Source organism: Zonotrichia leucophrys, chromosome 1 (assembly GCF_028769735.1).
Source record: "Zonotrichia leucophrys gambelii isolate GWCS_2022_RI chromosome 1, RI_Zleu_2.0, whole genome shotgun sequence".
Lineage (NCBI taxonomy): Eukaryota > Metazoa > Chordata > Aves > Passeriformes > Passerellidae > Zonotrichia > Zonotrichia leucophrys.
In genome coordinates, this window is record NC_088169.1 from 76,838,301 (window position 1) to 76,857,206 (window position 18,906).

The 18,906-nt window shown below is 41.7% G+C and overlaps 1 protein-coding gene across 1 annotated transcript in view; it reads left to right on the forward strand.

Moving 5' to 3' along the window:
* The first annotated feature begins 16,639 nt into the window (after positions 1–16,639).
* PGR (progesterone receptor) overlaps positions 16,640–18,906 on the forward strand; it is a 37,479-nt gene continuing 35,212 nt past the window's right edge. Inside the window, exon 1 of the mRNA XM_064718570.1 lies at positions 16,640–18,153. Within this exon, the coding sequence (XP_064574640.1) occupies positions 16,982–18,153 (1,172 nt within the window). The 5' untranslated portion in view covers positions 16,640–16,981. The remainder of the gene's footprint in view (positions 18,154–18,906) is intronic.

The following is an 18,906-nucleotide window of genomic DNA, read 5'->3' on the forward strand; positions in this document are numbered from 1 at the left end:
CTCTCTGTAGCAAAAAGAAGGGAAAAAAATATCCCCGTCATCAAGAGAATCCAGAGCCCAGTGAGATTTATGATTGATTTTCTCAAACACTCTTCTCTTTTCACATACTTTCCTTATCATTTCCTGCTCAGAATACCTGAGGTTTTGCAAATCACTATTAGTGCCTGAAAAATTCCACTGAAGTTAAGGCAGTCAGGGACAGCTGCTGAATGCTGATGCAAAGGGCTGCCTGTCTAGGTGAAAAAATACTCCACCCAGAAGATCAGGTAAAAGACAAAGAAAAGAAAAAAAACCTTCACCCACTCAGAAAAAGGTAGAAAAAGGAAAGAATTACAGTAACCACAGCAAACCTACTCGTGGCTGGAGTTTTCTATCTTTGGTAAGAACTAGCATTAATGCCAAAAAGCTCTCCAGTCCCTATTTTCCTTTCAATAAAATCCAGTCACATTTTCACATTTTCCAGTCATGATACTGATGTTTTGGCAGACTCAGAGATGAAGGCATGACCTGGTTAACAGCAGTCAGAATGCTTTCTGTCATTCTGCATCTCAAAATGGGGTTAAAATATAAGTGACTTGGACTGATTGGTATAAAAATAGGAAAGTGGGGATGGTGATTTGATTTCTATCTGTGCAATGCTCCATTAAGAAAGCAGAATGTTTCACTATATGCATGCTGCCTACCCTGTTCCAAAGCAGTCAGCATTGCTTTTACTTGCAAATATGTGCCTTGGAAACATTTATAACTTTATTTCCTATCTACCTGTCTTATTGAATCTCTCAGTTAGTGTTATCAGATCCAAAGGCTTTGGAACACAAAGTTGCCATCAAGAAGCTCTGAATACAGCCCCCCAAACACAGCAGCTGAACAAATACTCCATCTTTTGACCTAAGAAGTACCTCACACATTTCAGTGAAGGAAGGTTCACTAGAAAACATTAGCCTCCAGAGTTACAAAATATAGCCTACCAAGTGCTCTAAATCATGAACATAATGGTACCTGAACATTTAGTTTTTCCTCATATATGAATGAGACAAGGGCATATCATTTTTCTAGTTGGTAAAAATGAACAAGGGCACCATCCATACTTTGTGTGTGTGTCCATATTGTGTACAAGCATATGGAGGTATCACTACAGCTTGTGCAGGTGTAATAAAAATAGCCCTACCTATCCAAATCCAACTCATGTCAATAGCACTGAAGAGAAGACAGTGATGGCTGCCAAGACGGCCAAAGTTAGTTTTTCTATGATTAGGTTCTGTTGAGTATATCAGGACTTTATTTCAATATTTATAGGTTGTTTACACTGAAGAACACTAGATGAAGCCTGTTCTTTTAGAGTGTAGTACTGATTTGTGGGCTCACACATGGTCTGGCAGTGATCTGAAGAATTAAAACATTGAAGCAGACAGGCCAAAGCTTTTCCAGTTAATGCTGCTGACACCCAGGAGAGACAAGTGTCTACGTGTCCTGAAACCCTAAGCCCTATTCCCTTGGCTCTGTTAGTCTCTCATCTTTTCTTCTCAACTTTCTTCTCAAAACTATATGTAATTCCTGTGTGGGACCAGGCAAGTCCTGGGAGGGTTTATCACCTTGGTCTTCATGGTGATGGAGCTGTTGGCATTCCTGAAGAGCCAGGCTGCTCCCAGAGGCAGAGAATTGCATGTGCCTGGTGTTACACCCCTGTCCATGTCCATAAGTAACAAGTGAGCTGAGCATCCTGTCCTTAGATCTGGTGGATGCCTGTATAGTATTCCAGCTGCTGCTCACAGCCCACTGTACAATCTGCAAAGACTAATGACATATTTAAAAAGAAATCAAAAGCATAATATCAACCCTTAATAACTAATAGAAATTAATATTAAAAAAATACCAAAGCAAAGCCATATCATAAAGACTTTGTCTTTTGCATACTTGAATCTTACTTCTATAACAAATGAGAGATGTGGATAAGAACAGATATATTTGCTTTGCCACACAGCAGTTAATTTAACATTTGAGCCTGTGCAATTACAGACCTACAGCCAGGTCATGACACTTATCAGATGAGAGGATATGAGTCATCTGAGACTTATGGAAAAGATGCTGAAAGCAGAAGATCCTTAATTTGGTCAGATACACAAATGGAAAAAAAAAAATTTAATGACTCCAAATGTACCTTTCTCAGATTCGAAACCAGAAAATGTTACAGGTTCATTTTATCTTATCAATCTGTAAAACACCTTCATACTCTCATAATTACACACGCATGGACAGACTTCAAAACCAGACATAGCTAACATTTGTTGAGCTGAGGACTTCTGCTCTTTCTACAATGAGCATAATTTAATTTTTTGTTTTATGACTTTTTTCTACAGCTCTAACCAGGTTATTTTTCAAGGCCAACAAAAATAAGGGCAATAGCAGATTGCAAAAACATGTAATCTCTAGGCTTTGGAAGGTCTTCTGTGCACAAGGTATATATGTAAGTGAGGAATTTGGAAAGATGGTATGCATCAGTTGATTCTACACATTTTGAAAAATTGAAGAATTTGGCAAATTATTTTAGGGTGTATTTTGACCAAATCTCTAGCAAAAAGAGGTTTTCTTGGCTACGTGGAAACTGAGGCCCAGACAGCAGATCTCAGAACTAAGCTGTTTTATAGACTCAAGTGAAGTGAAGCAGTTTGCATAAAACTTAATACTGCCCTTATTTTCTCTTTACTGTCAGGAATAAAAGTCCTTACAGATAACTTGAGATTTTATAAAAGAGAAAACACATCCAGTTCTGTAATATATCTACCGACTTTCTACATGTGCTGTCTCAGTTGGTGAAAAAAAGAAAAAAATTCTCAGTGGCTTTTGTCATGTGCTGCTGAAAGCTGAAACAAGCTGAGTTCTCTAATGCAGAACTTGACTGACAAAGGGTGCAACAGCAAAACCAGATCATCGGTACAAAGAAGAAGCAAAAGAGGAAAAAAATTCCAACTATTTCCTTTGGCAAGAGAAGAGAAAGGAGAACTAAACTGCCTGTTAAGCCACAAAAAGCTCTCTAATATTAGCATTAAAAAGGCAAAAATTCATATAATACTTATTCACTTTGTGAGCAACTTATAAACATCAGACTTAAAGGGCAGCAATCATTTAAAATGTCTGAGAACCTATTTATGAAAAGTCTTATTTTTTAGCAATAATATTCAGTTCATTGCCCAAACATCTATTTCTTGATCAAATATTTCAATCTAATATTTAAGACGCCTTTTTAGTGGATCTCTCAGAATTGTTAGCATAACTTTTAACAAGAAAAACAGTAATTGAACACTAGGGAGGAAAAACACCCTGGATTATTTTTATAGTCATAAATAATTCTGTAAACTCCCAGATTTGTCAATGACAATTTTATTAACTAATTTGGTGGCTCAATTCTTCCCTTAATTACAGAATTTTAATTTGTAACTTTACCAGCAATTTTCCATCCCAGTACAGAAAAGAGGAGAGAACTTTCTTGCCACTCCTCTTGCCAGTCAAAGGCTCATCATCTTTTTCTCATTCAGAAAGGAAGGGAAACCAGCTCCATTAATATTATCAGTAGCCCTCATTCTCCAAGAAAAAATATGGATTGCTCACAAATTCTGGACACATGAGAGTGCAGCCAGAGCTTTTGAGTTCTCCCAAATACCCAGAGACACCCAGCAGAATTTAACTGAGCAGCATCCATTCTGATGTCAGAAAGAACAGGATCTTTCTGGTTTGCATTGATAGATCTGTTTCCCTTTGACATCTTGAGTTCCATCTTCCCTCCTCCATTAGATACACTTCCACTCTTGTGTAGAATTTCTTGACAGAAAATAGAATGCTGTTGTTTTTCTAGAAACCTAATATGACATGTATTATTGAAAATTTACTTATAATTTGATATTTTACTTGGAGATATTTTTTGAATGAAAAGAAGCACTCCGTATTTCTTACATTGTGTGGATGACAGAATCAAAAGAGGCAGTCGAAACCTCCTATAGCTACTGACTAATTTCAAAGACACAAAAGCAAACAAAAAATTAACATACTTACAAATATATGAATGAATATAAATGCTGCATGTTTGGAGACCTGTCACTGAGTGAGAATCATTGAGTACAGACTCAGTGAAGGAGGCAATAGACTAACTTGGGACATACAGAATGACAAATAATGAGGCTGAGTCAGCAGATACTAATGTGAAAATATCAGGAACAGATTTCTACATCAGAACATTGCCCCATTATTAAACCTATCATAATCACCCTGATAAAACTTTGAAGTGAAATAAAGTTTCTGCGGTTACATTGCAACTTTTTGCAATGTTCTTAAATCCCAAAACCATCAGGAAGCCTAGGCATGTGAATCATGGCACACAGAGAGTTTCATCCTGACATGGCCTCAGGGTGTATTTAGAGTGCACAAAACAGCCTAGAAGATTATTCTGGGCCCCACAGGTTAGGTGTATCTTGGCTGATCAGCTGATCAACTTTTCACAATAGCCTGATACGTTTCCCTCTATCTGATAATTTGGATGCTGCGGTCTGGGCTGTGGAGTTGGCATATAACATGTCAGCTGATGTAAGAGAAGTGTGCTGGCATTAAACAAGTTCTATATAGCAAAGAGTAACAAATTTTCCATCAGAGTGATCCTGTGACAATCGCATTTGTAGTGTATGCATTCTACTCATCCCACACCTTATAGCTGTATATGTAGCAAAAATAATTGTATAAAATAAAATATATTCTATATACTCATACAATACAATCCGTGCAAATAAAAGGATTTATAAAAAAATAAATAATTTATATTATGTATTAAATATATAATATATAATAATGATATAATAACTATTAATAAATATATTTATTAATAATTATTATATAATATTCATTATTTAATAATATTTATTCTCTAATAATATACTATATACAATATACAACATATAACATATAGTATATAATATAATTTATGTAAATTATATTATTATTTTAAGGATTTATAATAAAAAATTAACTTCAATTTATTTTCTTCCAAATGTATCTTATAGCCAACCCCTTGTAGGTTCCCTGCTCAGGCAGTTAGAGAACCACAGGATCACAGAATAATTTAGGATGTTCCCTAATCCAAGTTCCTCAAGTTGTCCAGTTGAATTTTGAACACCTCTAAGAAAGAACACACTGTGTCTCAGAGAAAATATTCTGGTATTTAAAAAATAAAATGTCTAACTGGAATTTTTTAGGATCATCTCTCCCTATTGTTGTGTACCTACCTCCAAGAGGAGTCCAACTACTTGATATCCTCTGATCAGGCAATCATAGACAGCAATGAGATTTGCCCCTTGGATTCTCTTTTCCGGGCTGAACAACCATGACTTGCTCAATCTCTGTTTGTAAGTTCAGTGCTCTGGCTCCCTGACCACTGGTGACCTCCACGAGTCTCATTCCAGCACATCCTTGTCCTGGGGAGGCCAGAACTGGGAACAGCATTCCAGATGTATCCCATAAGTGGAGGTACAAGGGAAGGGAAGTGGAAGAGTGATTTCCTGCACCCACTGGCTGCACTCATACAGCCCAAGGTGATGTTGGCTTTCCTTGCTCCAAGGGCAGTATATTCCATGAGGATCATAGCAGTCATAGTTTTGTTTTGTTTTGCTTTTTGTGAGAATTTGTTGTTTTGTTTTGTGTAGCTTTGGATTTGGTTTCAGTTAATCAAAGCATCTTCCTGGCTTTTTATCAAATATTTATCCCTGCCCAGGTAAACTGGAGCTGTACAGAGCTGTGATGGGTCTTTCATATGAAAAGATCAAAGAAATCTAGGAAGCTTTCTAGTTTGTCCAGGACAGACAGAGAGAGAGTACATTTCTGCTTATTACTTCAACAAATGGATGTTTCTTATTGAATATTCCTGGTTCTGTAATTTGAGCAGGAGTTTCCTGGATCTCAGTCTACACCCTCGACACTCAATATGTTCCACTAAAAGATTTCAGACCTGCTACCAAGGCTTTTTTTTCCCCTCCTTTTTTTTCTTTTTCCTTCTGAGAAATAAAGTATAGAGGAATTTTTAGGATTAGAATAATCCACTTGTACAATAATTCAAAAAGGAAAAAAAAAATTCCATTGCAGTACATCTATTTTTTCAACAAGTATTGTGACTCTGGCCACATTATCACTAATCTGTGAGTTATGTTTCCATAACCAGCAGGCTGTTTTGCCACCTTTCCTAATGGATGAGCTGTAACAAAGGCTTTACACTATGAAACACTTAAAATCAAAAGGCATGTACAGCCTCCAACCAAGGTTTGGCTGGTTTTGTTCAGATTAACTTTGAGATTATTGTCTTTGATAAGAAAGTTCACTTTCCAGTGAGATTAATTTCTTATCTTTCTCAAATGACATGTTCAGTCTAAGAATGTCACTTCACAATTGCCACAGAACATTGTAGGTTCAAAACTCAGACCATGGTCTACACTGAGCCATGGCTGGATTGGAAAAATAAGAAGGGAAAACTTAGTCTGCTTCCTTTGTTGCATTTCCTCATTGTTATGATAGGCTAAATTACATCTTGATTGCTTGCTCCTTGTCCTCATAATTCCTGCAGTTTTGATTGTACAAGGCCCCAGAGTGATAAATATGTAAAAAAAATCAACTGTCAGACTTAATATTTTTAATTTTTTCCTGAAAAATTACTTTTGATACTCCTGTTCAGGTCCCTCCTGCACAGTGTAGATATCTATTGAGTTCCTATGTCACATCTTTAACATCAGTAGTCATTTCAAAACAGATAACAAATGCTGCTTTTGTATGGGTCAGGGCAGCAGTTCTAGTGCTGTGACCTGGTTCTTATTTGGGTAACTGCATTCTGTTCTGTTTGAAAGCTTTTTAATATTCTGGTGAAATGGAACATTCTTTATATCCTTTCAGAACCACTGCTAATGCTTTGGAACATTTACTGGCTGAGGCTTAAACCAGAGACAGAAACCTTTTCTGGGGAGAGAAATCCTGCATTAGTAACAAAGAGCACAATGGATATATCAGTCTACCAGAGGCATCTAAACATGTCAGGGTCATTTTCTGGTTTAAGATGGAATTTGCATTTATGATTTGCTTACTCAAAAACTGTTTTTACTTTGATTTCATAATGATGCCTAAAACACAGAGCTGTGGCTCCAACTCAGATTTACTTTAGGATCAGACATGGTGGGGTTTTTTTGGTCATATTAATTTTTCCTATTTCTTTGTAGAAGAATGAATATAACAAAACACATGAAGCCCAGAGGCAAAAACCAAAGGAAAAGATGCCATGTACTGATTTTAAAAATATATCAATAAAAGAATAGATACAAAGTCAAATAAGGAAAGCTTGAGTTATAGTTTTAACCTTAAATGGTCCCTTAAATGGTGTTTTGCTAGTAGATTTTGAAAATCCATTTTGTTTATATCACTCATATTTTCTGTCCTTGGGCCAAAGAGGAAAGTTTTCTCTTAGCACTCAGAGGAATGTTACAGTTTGGACATCATTGGGTAGGGTCAGGATATTAAGAATATTCTTTAAATCCATGGTAATAATCTGGGGGACTTTAATACATGAATGTAATTTACATTAAAATGTATATAAACATTTATAATATATGTGTTTGCATGATATATGATTTATAAAACTAAATAAAATTCAAGAACATTTCTATATTTAAATAATTTATTTTCCTCCACTTTTTTGGCTGGTGACTTTCAGTAGCTCAGAACAAGTGTCCTATTCATTTGTTGATTGTATTCTATTAAAAACTGAACTTACACACTATTTCAGACCATATTTCTATCTAATCTCTCTGTTCAGATTTTTAGGCTGTTAGCAGATTTGTGGCAGTCTACCTGTCAGAAATATTGCAAAAGTCTTGAGGTTCTGGTTTAACATAGGTTTTGCTGGGAATAAGTCATGCAAAAGAACAGGATGAACAGCATTATGATAAAACAAGGCCAGCCAGGCTTCTGTCCCTGCAGCAGAAACTCCCACGAGTACCCAAAATGTAACCATGGCATGGTGTCACCACCATGTCTTCTCCTTCCTATCCATTGCCTCCTTCATCCCTCCTGCCACCAGCTGTCACCACTCTGATAACTTTGTTCCTACCTCACTTATCTATTTTTCCATGAGCAGTGATAGTATTTTTTTTTAATTTCATGGCAAGGAGAGACCCACAGTTAGCAGCACAGTATGCAAATTGTTTTGGTTTTAGATTTCCCGGTGTGTGCACTGGCCCTCTAAAGTGAAAAGTTCAGCTGTCATTTTTTAGCCTAAGGACAGCAGAAGACAAGAGAAACACACCCTAAAATATCCCTGTAAGATGTATTATGGCCAGAATTTCTAGGGCAGTTTATTTTGGGATTAATTTTAGGGGAGAGTGATTAACAGCTGTAACAGGCCTCTGTCTCCTTCTAGGGTTGTATTTAAGTGAACATCTCCCTGACATGTATCTCTGTTTCTAGAACAAACTGCACAATGATCTTAACATTTGTCTTTTGTTTAGATTACTCTAATTTGTGAGAGGTTTTAAGGACACCTTTTTCTGTTAAATACTTAACATAGAACTGGGACCTCTGATCCGTGACAGACACCTCTAAGGATGATCACAGCACCAGCAATTACCAATAATAACAGAACTAACAAGATTATCTGACAAAGGAATATTTTAGCCAGAGCTTGTCAAAATCAGCATGAGAAAGTCTGAGCCCTTCAATGACATGAATAAATTTGCTTCTTTGGAGTTAGCACAAAGCACAGGGAACCATGTCTCTACATCTTTCTATGTCTAGTTAAGGGACCCATCTGCAAATTGTCATTTCAGGTGAACATGAAAATAGCTTGTGTAACTTGGAAGTTTTACTCTGTGGCAAATCAGCGCAGGATTTATTCCAGTTTAGTTTAGAAAGCCTTCACAACTTATAGAAGATCCCATTTAATTAAAGTGGTGACATTTTTCATATTCCAGACAAGTTTCACTATTGATTGAATTTATAAATGGCATGTAGTAATGTTAAATTTCAGCAATGAAATTTAATTTTCTTTGATTCATTTAAGAAATGGAGCAATCATGAACCTGCAGGGGTATATCTTCCCTCCACTTCCTGCTGTTTAACATTTCACATCCAAATCAGTGCTTAGCAGGCTTATGGCTTAAACCCAGCTCTTTTTATTCAATAATAAGTAATAAAATAAAATCTGATGGTGTGTAAGTACAATGTTTGCCTGACAAATCTCCAGTTGTGAGTTCATTGACAATACTTTTCATCTCTCAATTCAGAATCATGCTTCCTTTCCCAAGAACAGGGAACAAGTTATCCAGATGTGAAGTACTGGTTTTGTCTGATACTGACAGTAGTTTACTCTTTAGACAAGTATCCAGACCCAAAAAAAGTGACAGTCCTCTAGGCTGCCTAGGAAGCAATGACCTTACATTTATTACCCTCCAGTAACACACTTTAAGGGAACTTTTGAACTGAGAGAATTAAAGAATATTGGTCCCTTGACAGTTTTTAAGCCAGTTCCTCCTCTGGATCTCATTTAGCTGTGCTGATTGATAGCATTTGAGTACTTGATGCAAAATTCAGAGTCTAATATTCCAGTTCTTTAATGACTGTCTAATTCACAAACTTGGCAATATTTTGAGTAGATTTTACTTTTATGCAGTTTCTGGGTAGAACTGAACATTTCAAAAGGTGAAGGTCTTCTGCCTCAGTCTTTGCTTAATTTTAACATCACAGGGCACCTTCCTTTGCATTTTAGCATTTCTCCCCAGAATTGCCAAACACATGGCCACCTTCACAGATAATCCTCATACATTGCATCCATTCTTCACCCCACAGTTACATTTTTCACAGAATAACAGAATGAGTCAAGTTGAAAGGGACCACATTGGGTCATCTGATCCAACCTCCTTGCTCAAGCAGTGCCATCCTTAAGCATGTGGCACAGGACTGTGTCCAGATGATTATCGATTATCTCCAGTGAGGGAGACTCTACAACCTCTCTGGTCAAACTCTTTGAGGGCTCGGTCACCTGCAGAGTACAGAAGTTCTTCCCTTTGTTCAGGTGGAACTTCTGTGCATCAGTTCCTGCCTGTTGCCTCTTGTCCTATTGTTCGGTACTACTGAGAAGAGCCTGGTCCATCTTCTTGGCATCCTCCCTCCAGATACTTGTATACATTGGTGAGGTCCCTTCTCAAGTGTCTCTTCTTGAGCCAGAACAGGCCCAGCTCCCTCAGTTTGTCCTTGGAATGGAGATGCTTTGGACCCCTCATCATTTTTTCACTGTCTGCTAGAGCTGCTCCAGGAGCTCCATGTACTGAGGGGCCCAGCCCTGGACACAGCACCCCAGATGTGCCTCACCAGGGCTGAGTAGAGGGGCAGGATCACTTCCCTTGACCTGCAGAACTGCTCCTCCTGATGCACTCCAGAATCTCACTGGCCTTCTCAGCCACGAGGACACTGCTGGCTCATGGACAGCTTGTTGTTCACCAGGCCCCCCAGGTCCCTCTCTGCAGAGCTGCTCTCCAGCAGGTCAGGTCCAGCCTGTGCTGGTGCTGGGGGTTATTCTCTCCAGGTTCAGAACCCCACATTTTTCCTTTGTTCTCTGCGAATTATGGAAAAATACTATGTTGCCACACCTTGCCTTTAACAAGTGGTTATGAAAAACTGGTAATTCAGAGCAGGTTGTGAGTACTTCAAGGCTGAAGGGTCAGCTTTGAAAATTCGTGGAACAACTAAGTTCCTGGTGGACAATTAGACTGTAAGCAGAACCAGGAAGAAAAGCTGGGGAATATAATAATTTGATGGAAGATTAATCCTTGTTGAGATACCTTAAATTTACATAGGAAGGATGTCTCTTATGAAATAAAGTTGGCAGCAAAGGCTGTACCAAAATAAAAGAAAATTATTCCTACTTCCACTTGTAGTGTGACTCAACTTCAAGATTGCTTCTATTTCAATCAGCTTTTGAACTCTTAAGAAAGTGCCATAGTTATGTTCAACCCTCTTTTATCCCTGTATTAAAAAGCATTTTCACATAAATTTGAATCACCAAACTGACTTGTGTATTTCCTAAGGCCCTACCCAATTGTTGGCTTCTTTTCTATGATTACTTAGGATGCACAATTCAATCAGGATATTGGTTCTAATACTTCTGAAGATCTACTGACTGCTTCTCTCTAAATTTTAGAGATGTTAACATCTGTTTAGTATCACTGGTTGCAACTTCCTACTCTCCAGCCAGCAAACAAGACTTGCTGCAACATCACAAACATTATACTGCTGGGAAGGGAGTAGTACAATGTCATCTTGTTCCACCCAGAAGCACTGGGTTCAATCATCATTATACGCCACTTAATATATTTATATAAAATATGTATTTAATATATAAAGATAATTGAATATAATATTTTACATAAAGCAATGTTTACTTCTTTTTCCTGAGGCTACACTGGAACAAAACCACTTTGAGGAAGATGGTGGGTTTGGGTAAAAGTTTGCCAGCTAGACCTTGAGGGAAGCATAGCATGTGCACTTTGACACCTCAAGGTGATGCATTCATCAACAAAATATTTGAGAAAGTTTTTTGAGGATGTCATCCAGCAAGCAAGGACATAAAAGCAGAAAGCGTCTTTTTCTCTTTTTCACTTTTTTTCTTTTTCCCCACTCCTCATGTTCCCACTTATTTTCTCAGCTACAAGTTTATTATATTCTGCATTTCAGTGAGCATTAGCCAAAACATAAACAAACAAAGAACAGTAAGTAAAATATACAACTCCTGCAGCAGAAAGAGCTACCACTTTCATGACTGTAACTCAATACCCATCTGTTTCCTCCCTTTAAACAATTCATAAAGATAAAGGTGTCTCACAGTCCACTGCATCTTCCATATTGCTATTATTCCTGTGGGAACTTTGCCACCTGAGAGCAAAAAATTATGTAACATGCACTGTGATTAGCTTCCTTTCCCTCACCTCCTTTTACAGCTCTATTGCTTACCTTCTTTGCCACATACCTCGCTGTTTGCCAATGCCTTTTGCACTTACAATATGTTTCAGTACACCCTTGCATTTAGTAAACCAATAGTTTTGATAGGTTTTAGTAAATCTGATGGTTTAGCTTAAGCTAACAAAACACCTGATAACAGACCACAGAGATTAATTACATTGTGACATGCCCTTGCTTAGAGGCAATGAAAGTATGCTTTCAGTGCAGTTTCTGAAACTATGATTTTAAACAGTACACATTGATGGCAGGGCACATTGATACTGCATTTTAAGGATTTAGGACTCCATTCATACCTCTTCATTAAGACATTGACGCTGCACTGCCAAAAATCATGGCTCTTTGAGTGCTTCAGATCAAAGAAGTCCTTTATGTGTTTAATAAGGCACAGTGTCTGAAGAGCTCCAGAAAAATGGTACCTACAGACATCTATGACTCTTACCTGACTATGGAAGCCTAATCAGCAGGTTCAGATGTGAACAGTTACCATCAAATCATATTCCTGATGCTGAGTGCTTCCATGACTTAGCTGCTACTCCAAAATCATGATCTCTGATGCTGGCACCCTAATGTAAGTGAAATTCAGCCTGCTAACTGGGGGTCTAAATTTTTACAGAATAGGGATGAAGCCATGGAAAGAAACGTCTCCAAAAATTGTAACATAAGAATGTGCTGTTATTCACATGACAGTATTATGCTTTTATTGTCTACACTACATGCTGAAATGTGAGGTTTTCATACAGTTATGGAGGTCTATATTTTTAAAATAAAAATGTTACTTCTGTGATAGAAGCAAAAGCCTCTATGTCTCTCCTTATGCAAGCTGCTTTTCAGTTTTGGCCATGAGCTCATAAGCTGCTTGAAGCAGTCTCTCCTTCTCTCTGTTTATAAGGAGTGAATCACATTTTTTTTGTATTACATCCTGAACAATGATAGTACAAAATTGTGATCCACTGATTAACTGAAGAAAAGGAAACCTGTATTTTAAACTTCTAAGGTCTGTTCTCCAACAGGCTGTGCAGAACAATGTTGTAAGAAAGGTCTGGATGGGCTAAGACACTAACTCAGTGTAATTAATCTGTCATTTTCCAGATCCAAACACGAGCTCACTCACTGTTTATATGGAGCAATCTTGACATACAAATGGAACACTTTAGTGTAAGAAAAGGAAATTCGATCTTTTTGACCTTCAGCCCATACTTCAAGATATTTTAAAGAAAAAGTATGTGATTTTGATATTTGTACTGTTTGAGGATGCTGTGTATTTGTCTAATTTCTCAAACAACACTGTCTTTTTGTTAAAGCCAAAACCATCAGTAATATTTCAAAGGGTCTGTCAAAAAATTTTGCTGTTTAAAAGTGTACAGTTGAATGGCTTAATGATCAGACACAGGAACTACTTAAAATACTCAGGAGCTACTTAAAAAAATTAAGTACAAATCTAGAGCATTAGAGTGGGAGTCATCAGTAAAATTCTATTGCTATTCTTGTTGACATTTTATACAAGAATCATGCTGAAAAGCAACACAGATGAGAAATTTTGTTCAGTGCAGCTTTTATTCATCCACACTTCTTGAACCGAGCAAGAAAATAGATAGAACTTATTCGAGCTCTCAGATATATTTTCACATTCTCACAGAATTTTTAAAAATGCAAGAGTATCAATCAAGCTCTTTAGTGCTTTACTTATGGGTTCAAAATAGGTCTGTACATAAATACTTTCATACAGTTTGCTCTTCAAAAACTTTGTATTCAGTAAAATATTTCTGAATATAAAAAAATGTCACTTTTAGGTCTGAGTTGAAAAGATCAGTTTCACTTTTAAGGGCTTGCAAATTAAAACTAGTCATAGATATGCCATATGTTTTTCTTTAATGTTGATTGACATACCAACAAAGTGAGTAAATGAAAACTAAGAAATGACAACAGTAGAGTGCTAAAAAAATTGAGGACATACTTTGAAATGTTCTTATTGAAAAACCTGTGGTACCATAGCAATAGCAGGGAAAGCTTCCAAATGATGTGAGAAAATCTGAGAGCAAAAGAAAAGAATCACAGAATACCTTGGGTTGGAAGGGACCTTAATGACCATCTAATTCCAAATCCTCTCTCAGGGGCAGGGACACCTTTCACTAGATCACATTGATCAATGCCCCACTATTAACCTTAAACACTTCCAGATATGGACACAAGGGTTATGGACAGAATAATGTAAAGAAAATAGCAAAAGTTTCCAGTGAAAGTTCATAGAAATCATGTGAAGCCAATATAAACTAAAGTCCATTCACTTAAGTCCAATGAATTTCTTAAGGATATAGAACCCCAAATATTTTCCTTAAGCAACGAAAACTCAGCACAATGCTGTTACCATTAAAGATTTGAGTACATTTGTCAGGTCATAAAAATAAAATTAGGAAGCACAGCAGAAAACCTGGACAATATTTAAATGCTAACATTTAGAAAAATAATGCAAGTAGTAAATATGCAGGTGTTTACAGTCTCATAGCCTTGTTAGTGTAGAATTTTAATGGCTAAGTCATGAGCAGCAGGGAGTGGAAACTGCTCAGTGCTGCTTTCCTTTCAGGACCCTCTATTCAGGTCATCTGTGGCTCTTTACCTCTCTTAGTCCAGAAGCAGTAGGAAGGGGGGAAGTCACTGTAAGGAAACATGTCTTTGGAGCACACTCGTAAAGATGTAAAAATGCAGGGCATGAATGCTGTGTGCATATGGGGAAGTGGAAATGAGAAAGCAAGGCAGTGGCAATAAAAAGGCATGACAACCACCTGACTAAGCATGCAACATCAGGGGAAAACCGAAACAAGTACGGAGATGAACAGTACTGGAGATGAACTTCTCTCTCCTCTGAGAAAAGGCAGGTTTGGGAGAAATTTTGTAGCATGTAGAACAGAAACGCATTAGTCATTGAAGCACTTCACATTATTTTAATGTCATGTCATTACCAAACTGGATAGCGCCTCTTAAATAATTCTTTTAACACTGGTTCCTCTGATAGATTTTGTGAAAACATCTTCAACTCCTGGTACTTGCTGGCCAAGCAGTTCTTTCCCATGCAACATCAAGAGAGTGAAACACTGCTGTTCAAGAAATATTCCTGTACTCAACAAGTGTACTTGAAAGTGCATCATTCTGTTGAGCCTCCTAAATGAGGTGCCCACAATAGCATCTGAGTTTTAAAATGCCACTAATTATCATATTGCCACAATTCTTTTGAATACCAAAAAAATAAAGATTTTCTCCTGTTTATTCTTAAAGGAATAAAAAAGCAGCATCCCAAAGCAGTCTATAAGCCAGTAGTGTTTTGACAAGAATAATGTAGAAAGTACACATCACATTGAATAACGTTTGTATGAAGCTGCTGCTTCTATAAACTTGCCTTATATGATTTAATAAAACTAAAATATTTTCCAACAGTTATGTTTATCTCCCTGAGAAGCTGTCCTTTTTGGTTGGAAGATGTTTGGAAAGTAAAACAACATAAGCAACTATTTTGTGGTGATCACAGGTTTTTGGGTTTTTTTTTGAAAGAAAGCTGTTCCCTTTCAAAAAAGCATGTTACACCTACAGGGTATAACCAAGGATTTAGCAGCACACTTTATTTATCCACAAACATACTGATTCTGCTTAAAGTCAGGAGGACTATTCCTGCACCAATTTATTCTCTGTATCTTTCAGCTCAAATTTCTTTCTTCAGATTTCTATACAATGAAAAGTATACTAAAGGTTGCATTGGTTTTTTTGGGATTTTTCCCCCCACATTAGTAGCTGTCTTATTGAGTCGAGTGGGTTCTGCCACAAAGCCAGCCTTTTTCACAAAATGCCAGCAATTAGCTGGTGACAGCTTCTTGGTGAGAACTAACCTGGGCTGAATTGCAACCTGCTACACGCAGGCTGGCCAGCCAGTCCTTTTAAAATGTCCTCTCATTTCCCTGACAAAGAAATAAAAATTTAGAAGCAATGAATGCCCCACTTTCCAAATCTTTCGCCGCAAAGACGTTGTGATTCTTGGTGTAAAGGATGCTTTGACGTCCTGTAATGGCACATAAAGAACTTTACAATGCTTTGGTTTTCTTGCTGCTGGAAAACGGATCTTGTATCAGGAGGGGTTTTGGAACAGAGCTTAATCACGAAAAACTACATTGAACGTCTGAAGGGGACAGTGAAAAAAAGGCAAAAGGGAGCCGTCGCTGCAAATACGTAAAGCTTGTCTTTTTGCTAACCAGAGGCTTGTGCCCTCTGCTCAAGGCAGAGCCGCACTTCTCGGGATGGTGGAGCGAGAGGACCGAGCAGCGGCACAAGACGTGCGGAGAAAGGAATGAGAAGACAGGGAGATAGTCAGGAGAAGCCAAAAAGCGCTGACCTAAGGCACAGGGCGCCGGATGCGATGGGAAAGGGATGCGGAGCGGAGGAGGAGCCGATGGCAGCGCCGCTGGAGGAGCAGCGGTTCCCAGGGGCGGCGCGGAGCGCTAGGACCGGGAGGCGGCAGCCCGCGCCCCGCCGCGCAGACCCTCGGTAAGGGACGGGGCTGCAGGCGACGAGGGGCGGGGAGGGAGGGGCGGGCGAGGGGCGTGGAGCCGGCGGCCAGCCCGCCCGGGCGGTGGGAAACACGCGGGGGACGAGTCAGCCTGTCCGCCGCCGCCGGAGCCTGGCAGGCACCCTCCTTTCCTGCGCGCCTCCCGCACACGCTCCCATCGTTTCCCCTCTCCAGGTTGCACCGCTCCCGGCTCCGAGTCAGCCCCGTCCCGGCGGCGGGGGCCGGGGCAGAGCCGTCCCCCCGAGAGCAGCGCCATGTGAGGGGGGAGCCGCGCCACCGCCGCACAGGGCACGGCACGTCCAGGATGTAAGGAGCCGCCCGCTGCTCGCACCCCGCCGCTGCCCGGCTGCCCGCGCTCTGTCGCTGCCGGACACTCGCCGGCGTCCATCGCTGCGGCGGGCCAGCATGACCGAGGTGAAAGCCAAGGAGCCCAGAGCGCCTCCGCCCGCCACAGACGGGGCGGTCCTGCTGCAGGGTCAGCCTGGCCGTGATCCCTTCCGCGAGGAAGCGGAGTCCGTCGACATCTCCCTGGACGGACTGCTTTACCCCAAGAGCAGCGACGAGGAGGAGGACGAAGAGGAGGAGGAGGAAGGGGAGGAGGAGGAGGAGGAAGAGGCGCAGCAGCAGCAGCATCTGGGGCGGGAAGACGGCCGGGACTCCCTCTGCTACCAGCCAGGGAGCGGCTCCCTCTCGGTCAAGGACTCCCTGGACACCGTCCTGGACACCTTCCTGGCTCCTGCGGCTCATGCCAGCTCCACCGTGGCCGCGGCGCCCTGGTCCTTCTTCGAGGCGGAGGAGGCGCCCGACGGCGCGATGAGCAGCGGCGCCTCGCAGAAGACGGCCGAAGCCGCCCCGGGGGCGCCGGGCCCCTCGCAGCCCCCGCCGCGGCCCGCCGCGCTCTGGCCGCCCGGCGACGCCCTGGTTCCCGCCGCTAAGCCGCGGCCGGCGGGGCCGGGCTCCGGCGCGGAGTGTCCCGCCGCGGAGCCCAAGGGCGACGTTCCTGGTGTCGGGGCGCTGCCCGGCGGGTCCCGGGCGGGGGACCCGGGGCAGGAATACCTGCACGTGCCGCTGCTGCCGCTCAATTCGGCCTTCCTGGCGTCGCGCACGCGGCAGCTGCTGGACGGGGCGGAGTACGAGGGCGGCGCGGTGCCGCGCTGCTCGCCCCCCGCCCCGGAGCTGCCGGCCTACGGCTTCCCGCCGCCCGACGCCAAGGACGGGCCCTTCGCCTACGGCGACGTCCAGCCCGTCATGAAGATCAAGGAGGAGGGTCTCGGCCTCGCCGCCCGCTACCCGGGCGGCAGGGCCACCCCCGCGGCGGGCTGCCACGACTACCCGCAGGCTCCGCGGGCCGGGCAGGAGCCCTCGCTGGAGTGCGTCCTCTACAAGGCGGAGCCCACCCTGCTGGCCGGCGCCTACGGGCCCGCGGCGCCGCCCGACAGCCTGCCCTCCACCTCGGCCGCGCCGCCGGGGCTCTACCCGGCCCTGGGGCTGAACGGGCACCAGCCGCTGGCATTCCCGGCCGCCGTGCTCAAGGAGGGCCTGCCCCAGCTCTGCCCGCCCTACCTGGGCTACGCGCGGTAAGCCGGCGGCGGCGGGGCGCTCGCTGAGGGACGGGACCGGGGGGTCGCGCTGCGCGGCGGGAGAGCTCCGCGCCTCCTCCTCCTCATCCTCATCCTCATCCTTCTCCGGAGGGGCGGGCGGGCGTGCCGGGCGGTGGGCGCCTCGGGGGGATGTTAAGGGGATGCTGAGGGAAGGACAAAGTTTCTCTCGGCCAGGGCCCTCTTGGGCTTTTAGGTAGTGGCCGCAGCCCCGTTGGCATTCCCCGCGCTGCCTGAGCACGCCGCCGTGTCCCGGCTCCGCAGCTGGCAATCGCGGCTGTGGGCACGGTGCGCCCCAGGGATGTTGGCTTCTTATCGCAGCGGGACTTCACGGACTCCCCATGGCCGAGCCACTGCCCGGCCCCGGGACACAGCGGGCAGGTTTCTAGCTTGTCCTCACTTTCAGCGATACCGTGTTCGTCAATACCTAAATATTTTCCAGAATAGTTCCCAATTTGAAAGAGAACCAAAACCAAAACAAACCCAAAGAAACCAAAAAGCTAAAAACAAAAACAACACCAAAACCAAAAATCCCAGCACCACAAAAAGCAGTTGATTTCACACGGAAAAGAAAACTGAAACACTTGTATATTGATTTGCTTGAATGAAATGGTGTACTATCCTGCTGAGATCTGTATTACCTACAAATAGATACAACAAAAGGTGCATGCAATGTTGCAGTTTCAGTGGGTATCCTTTCTTTTAGTAAATGCAGTGGTTACCTGGATTAGT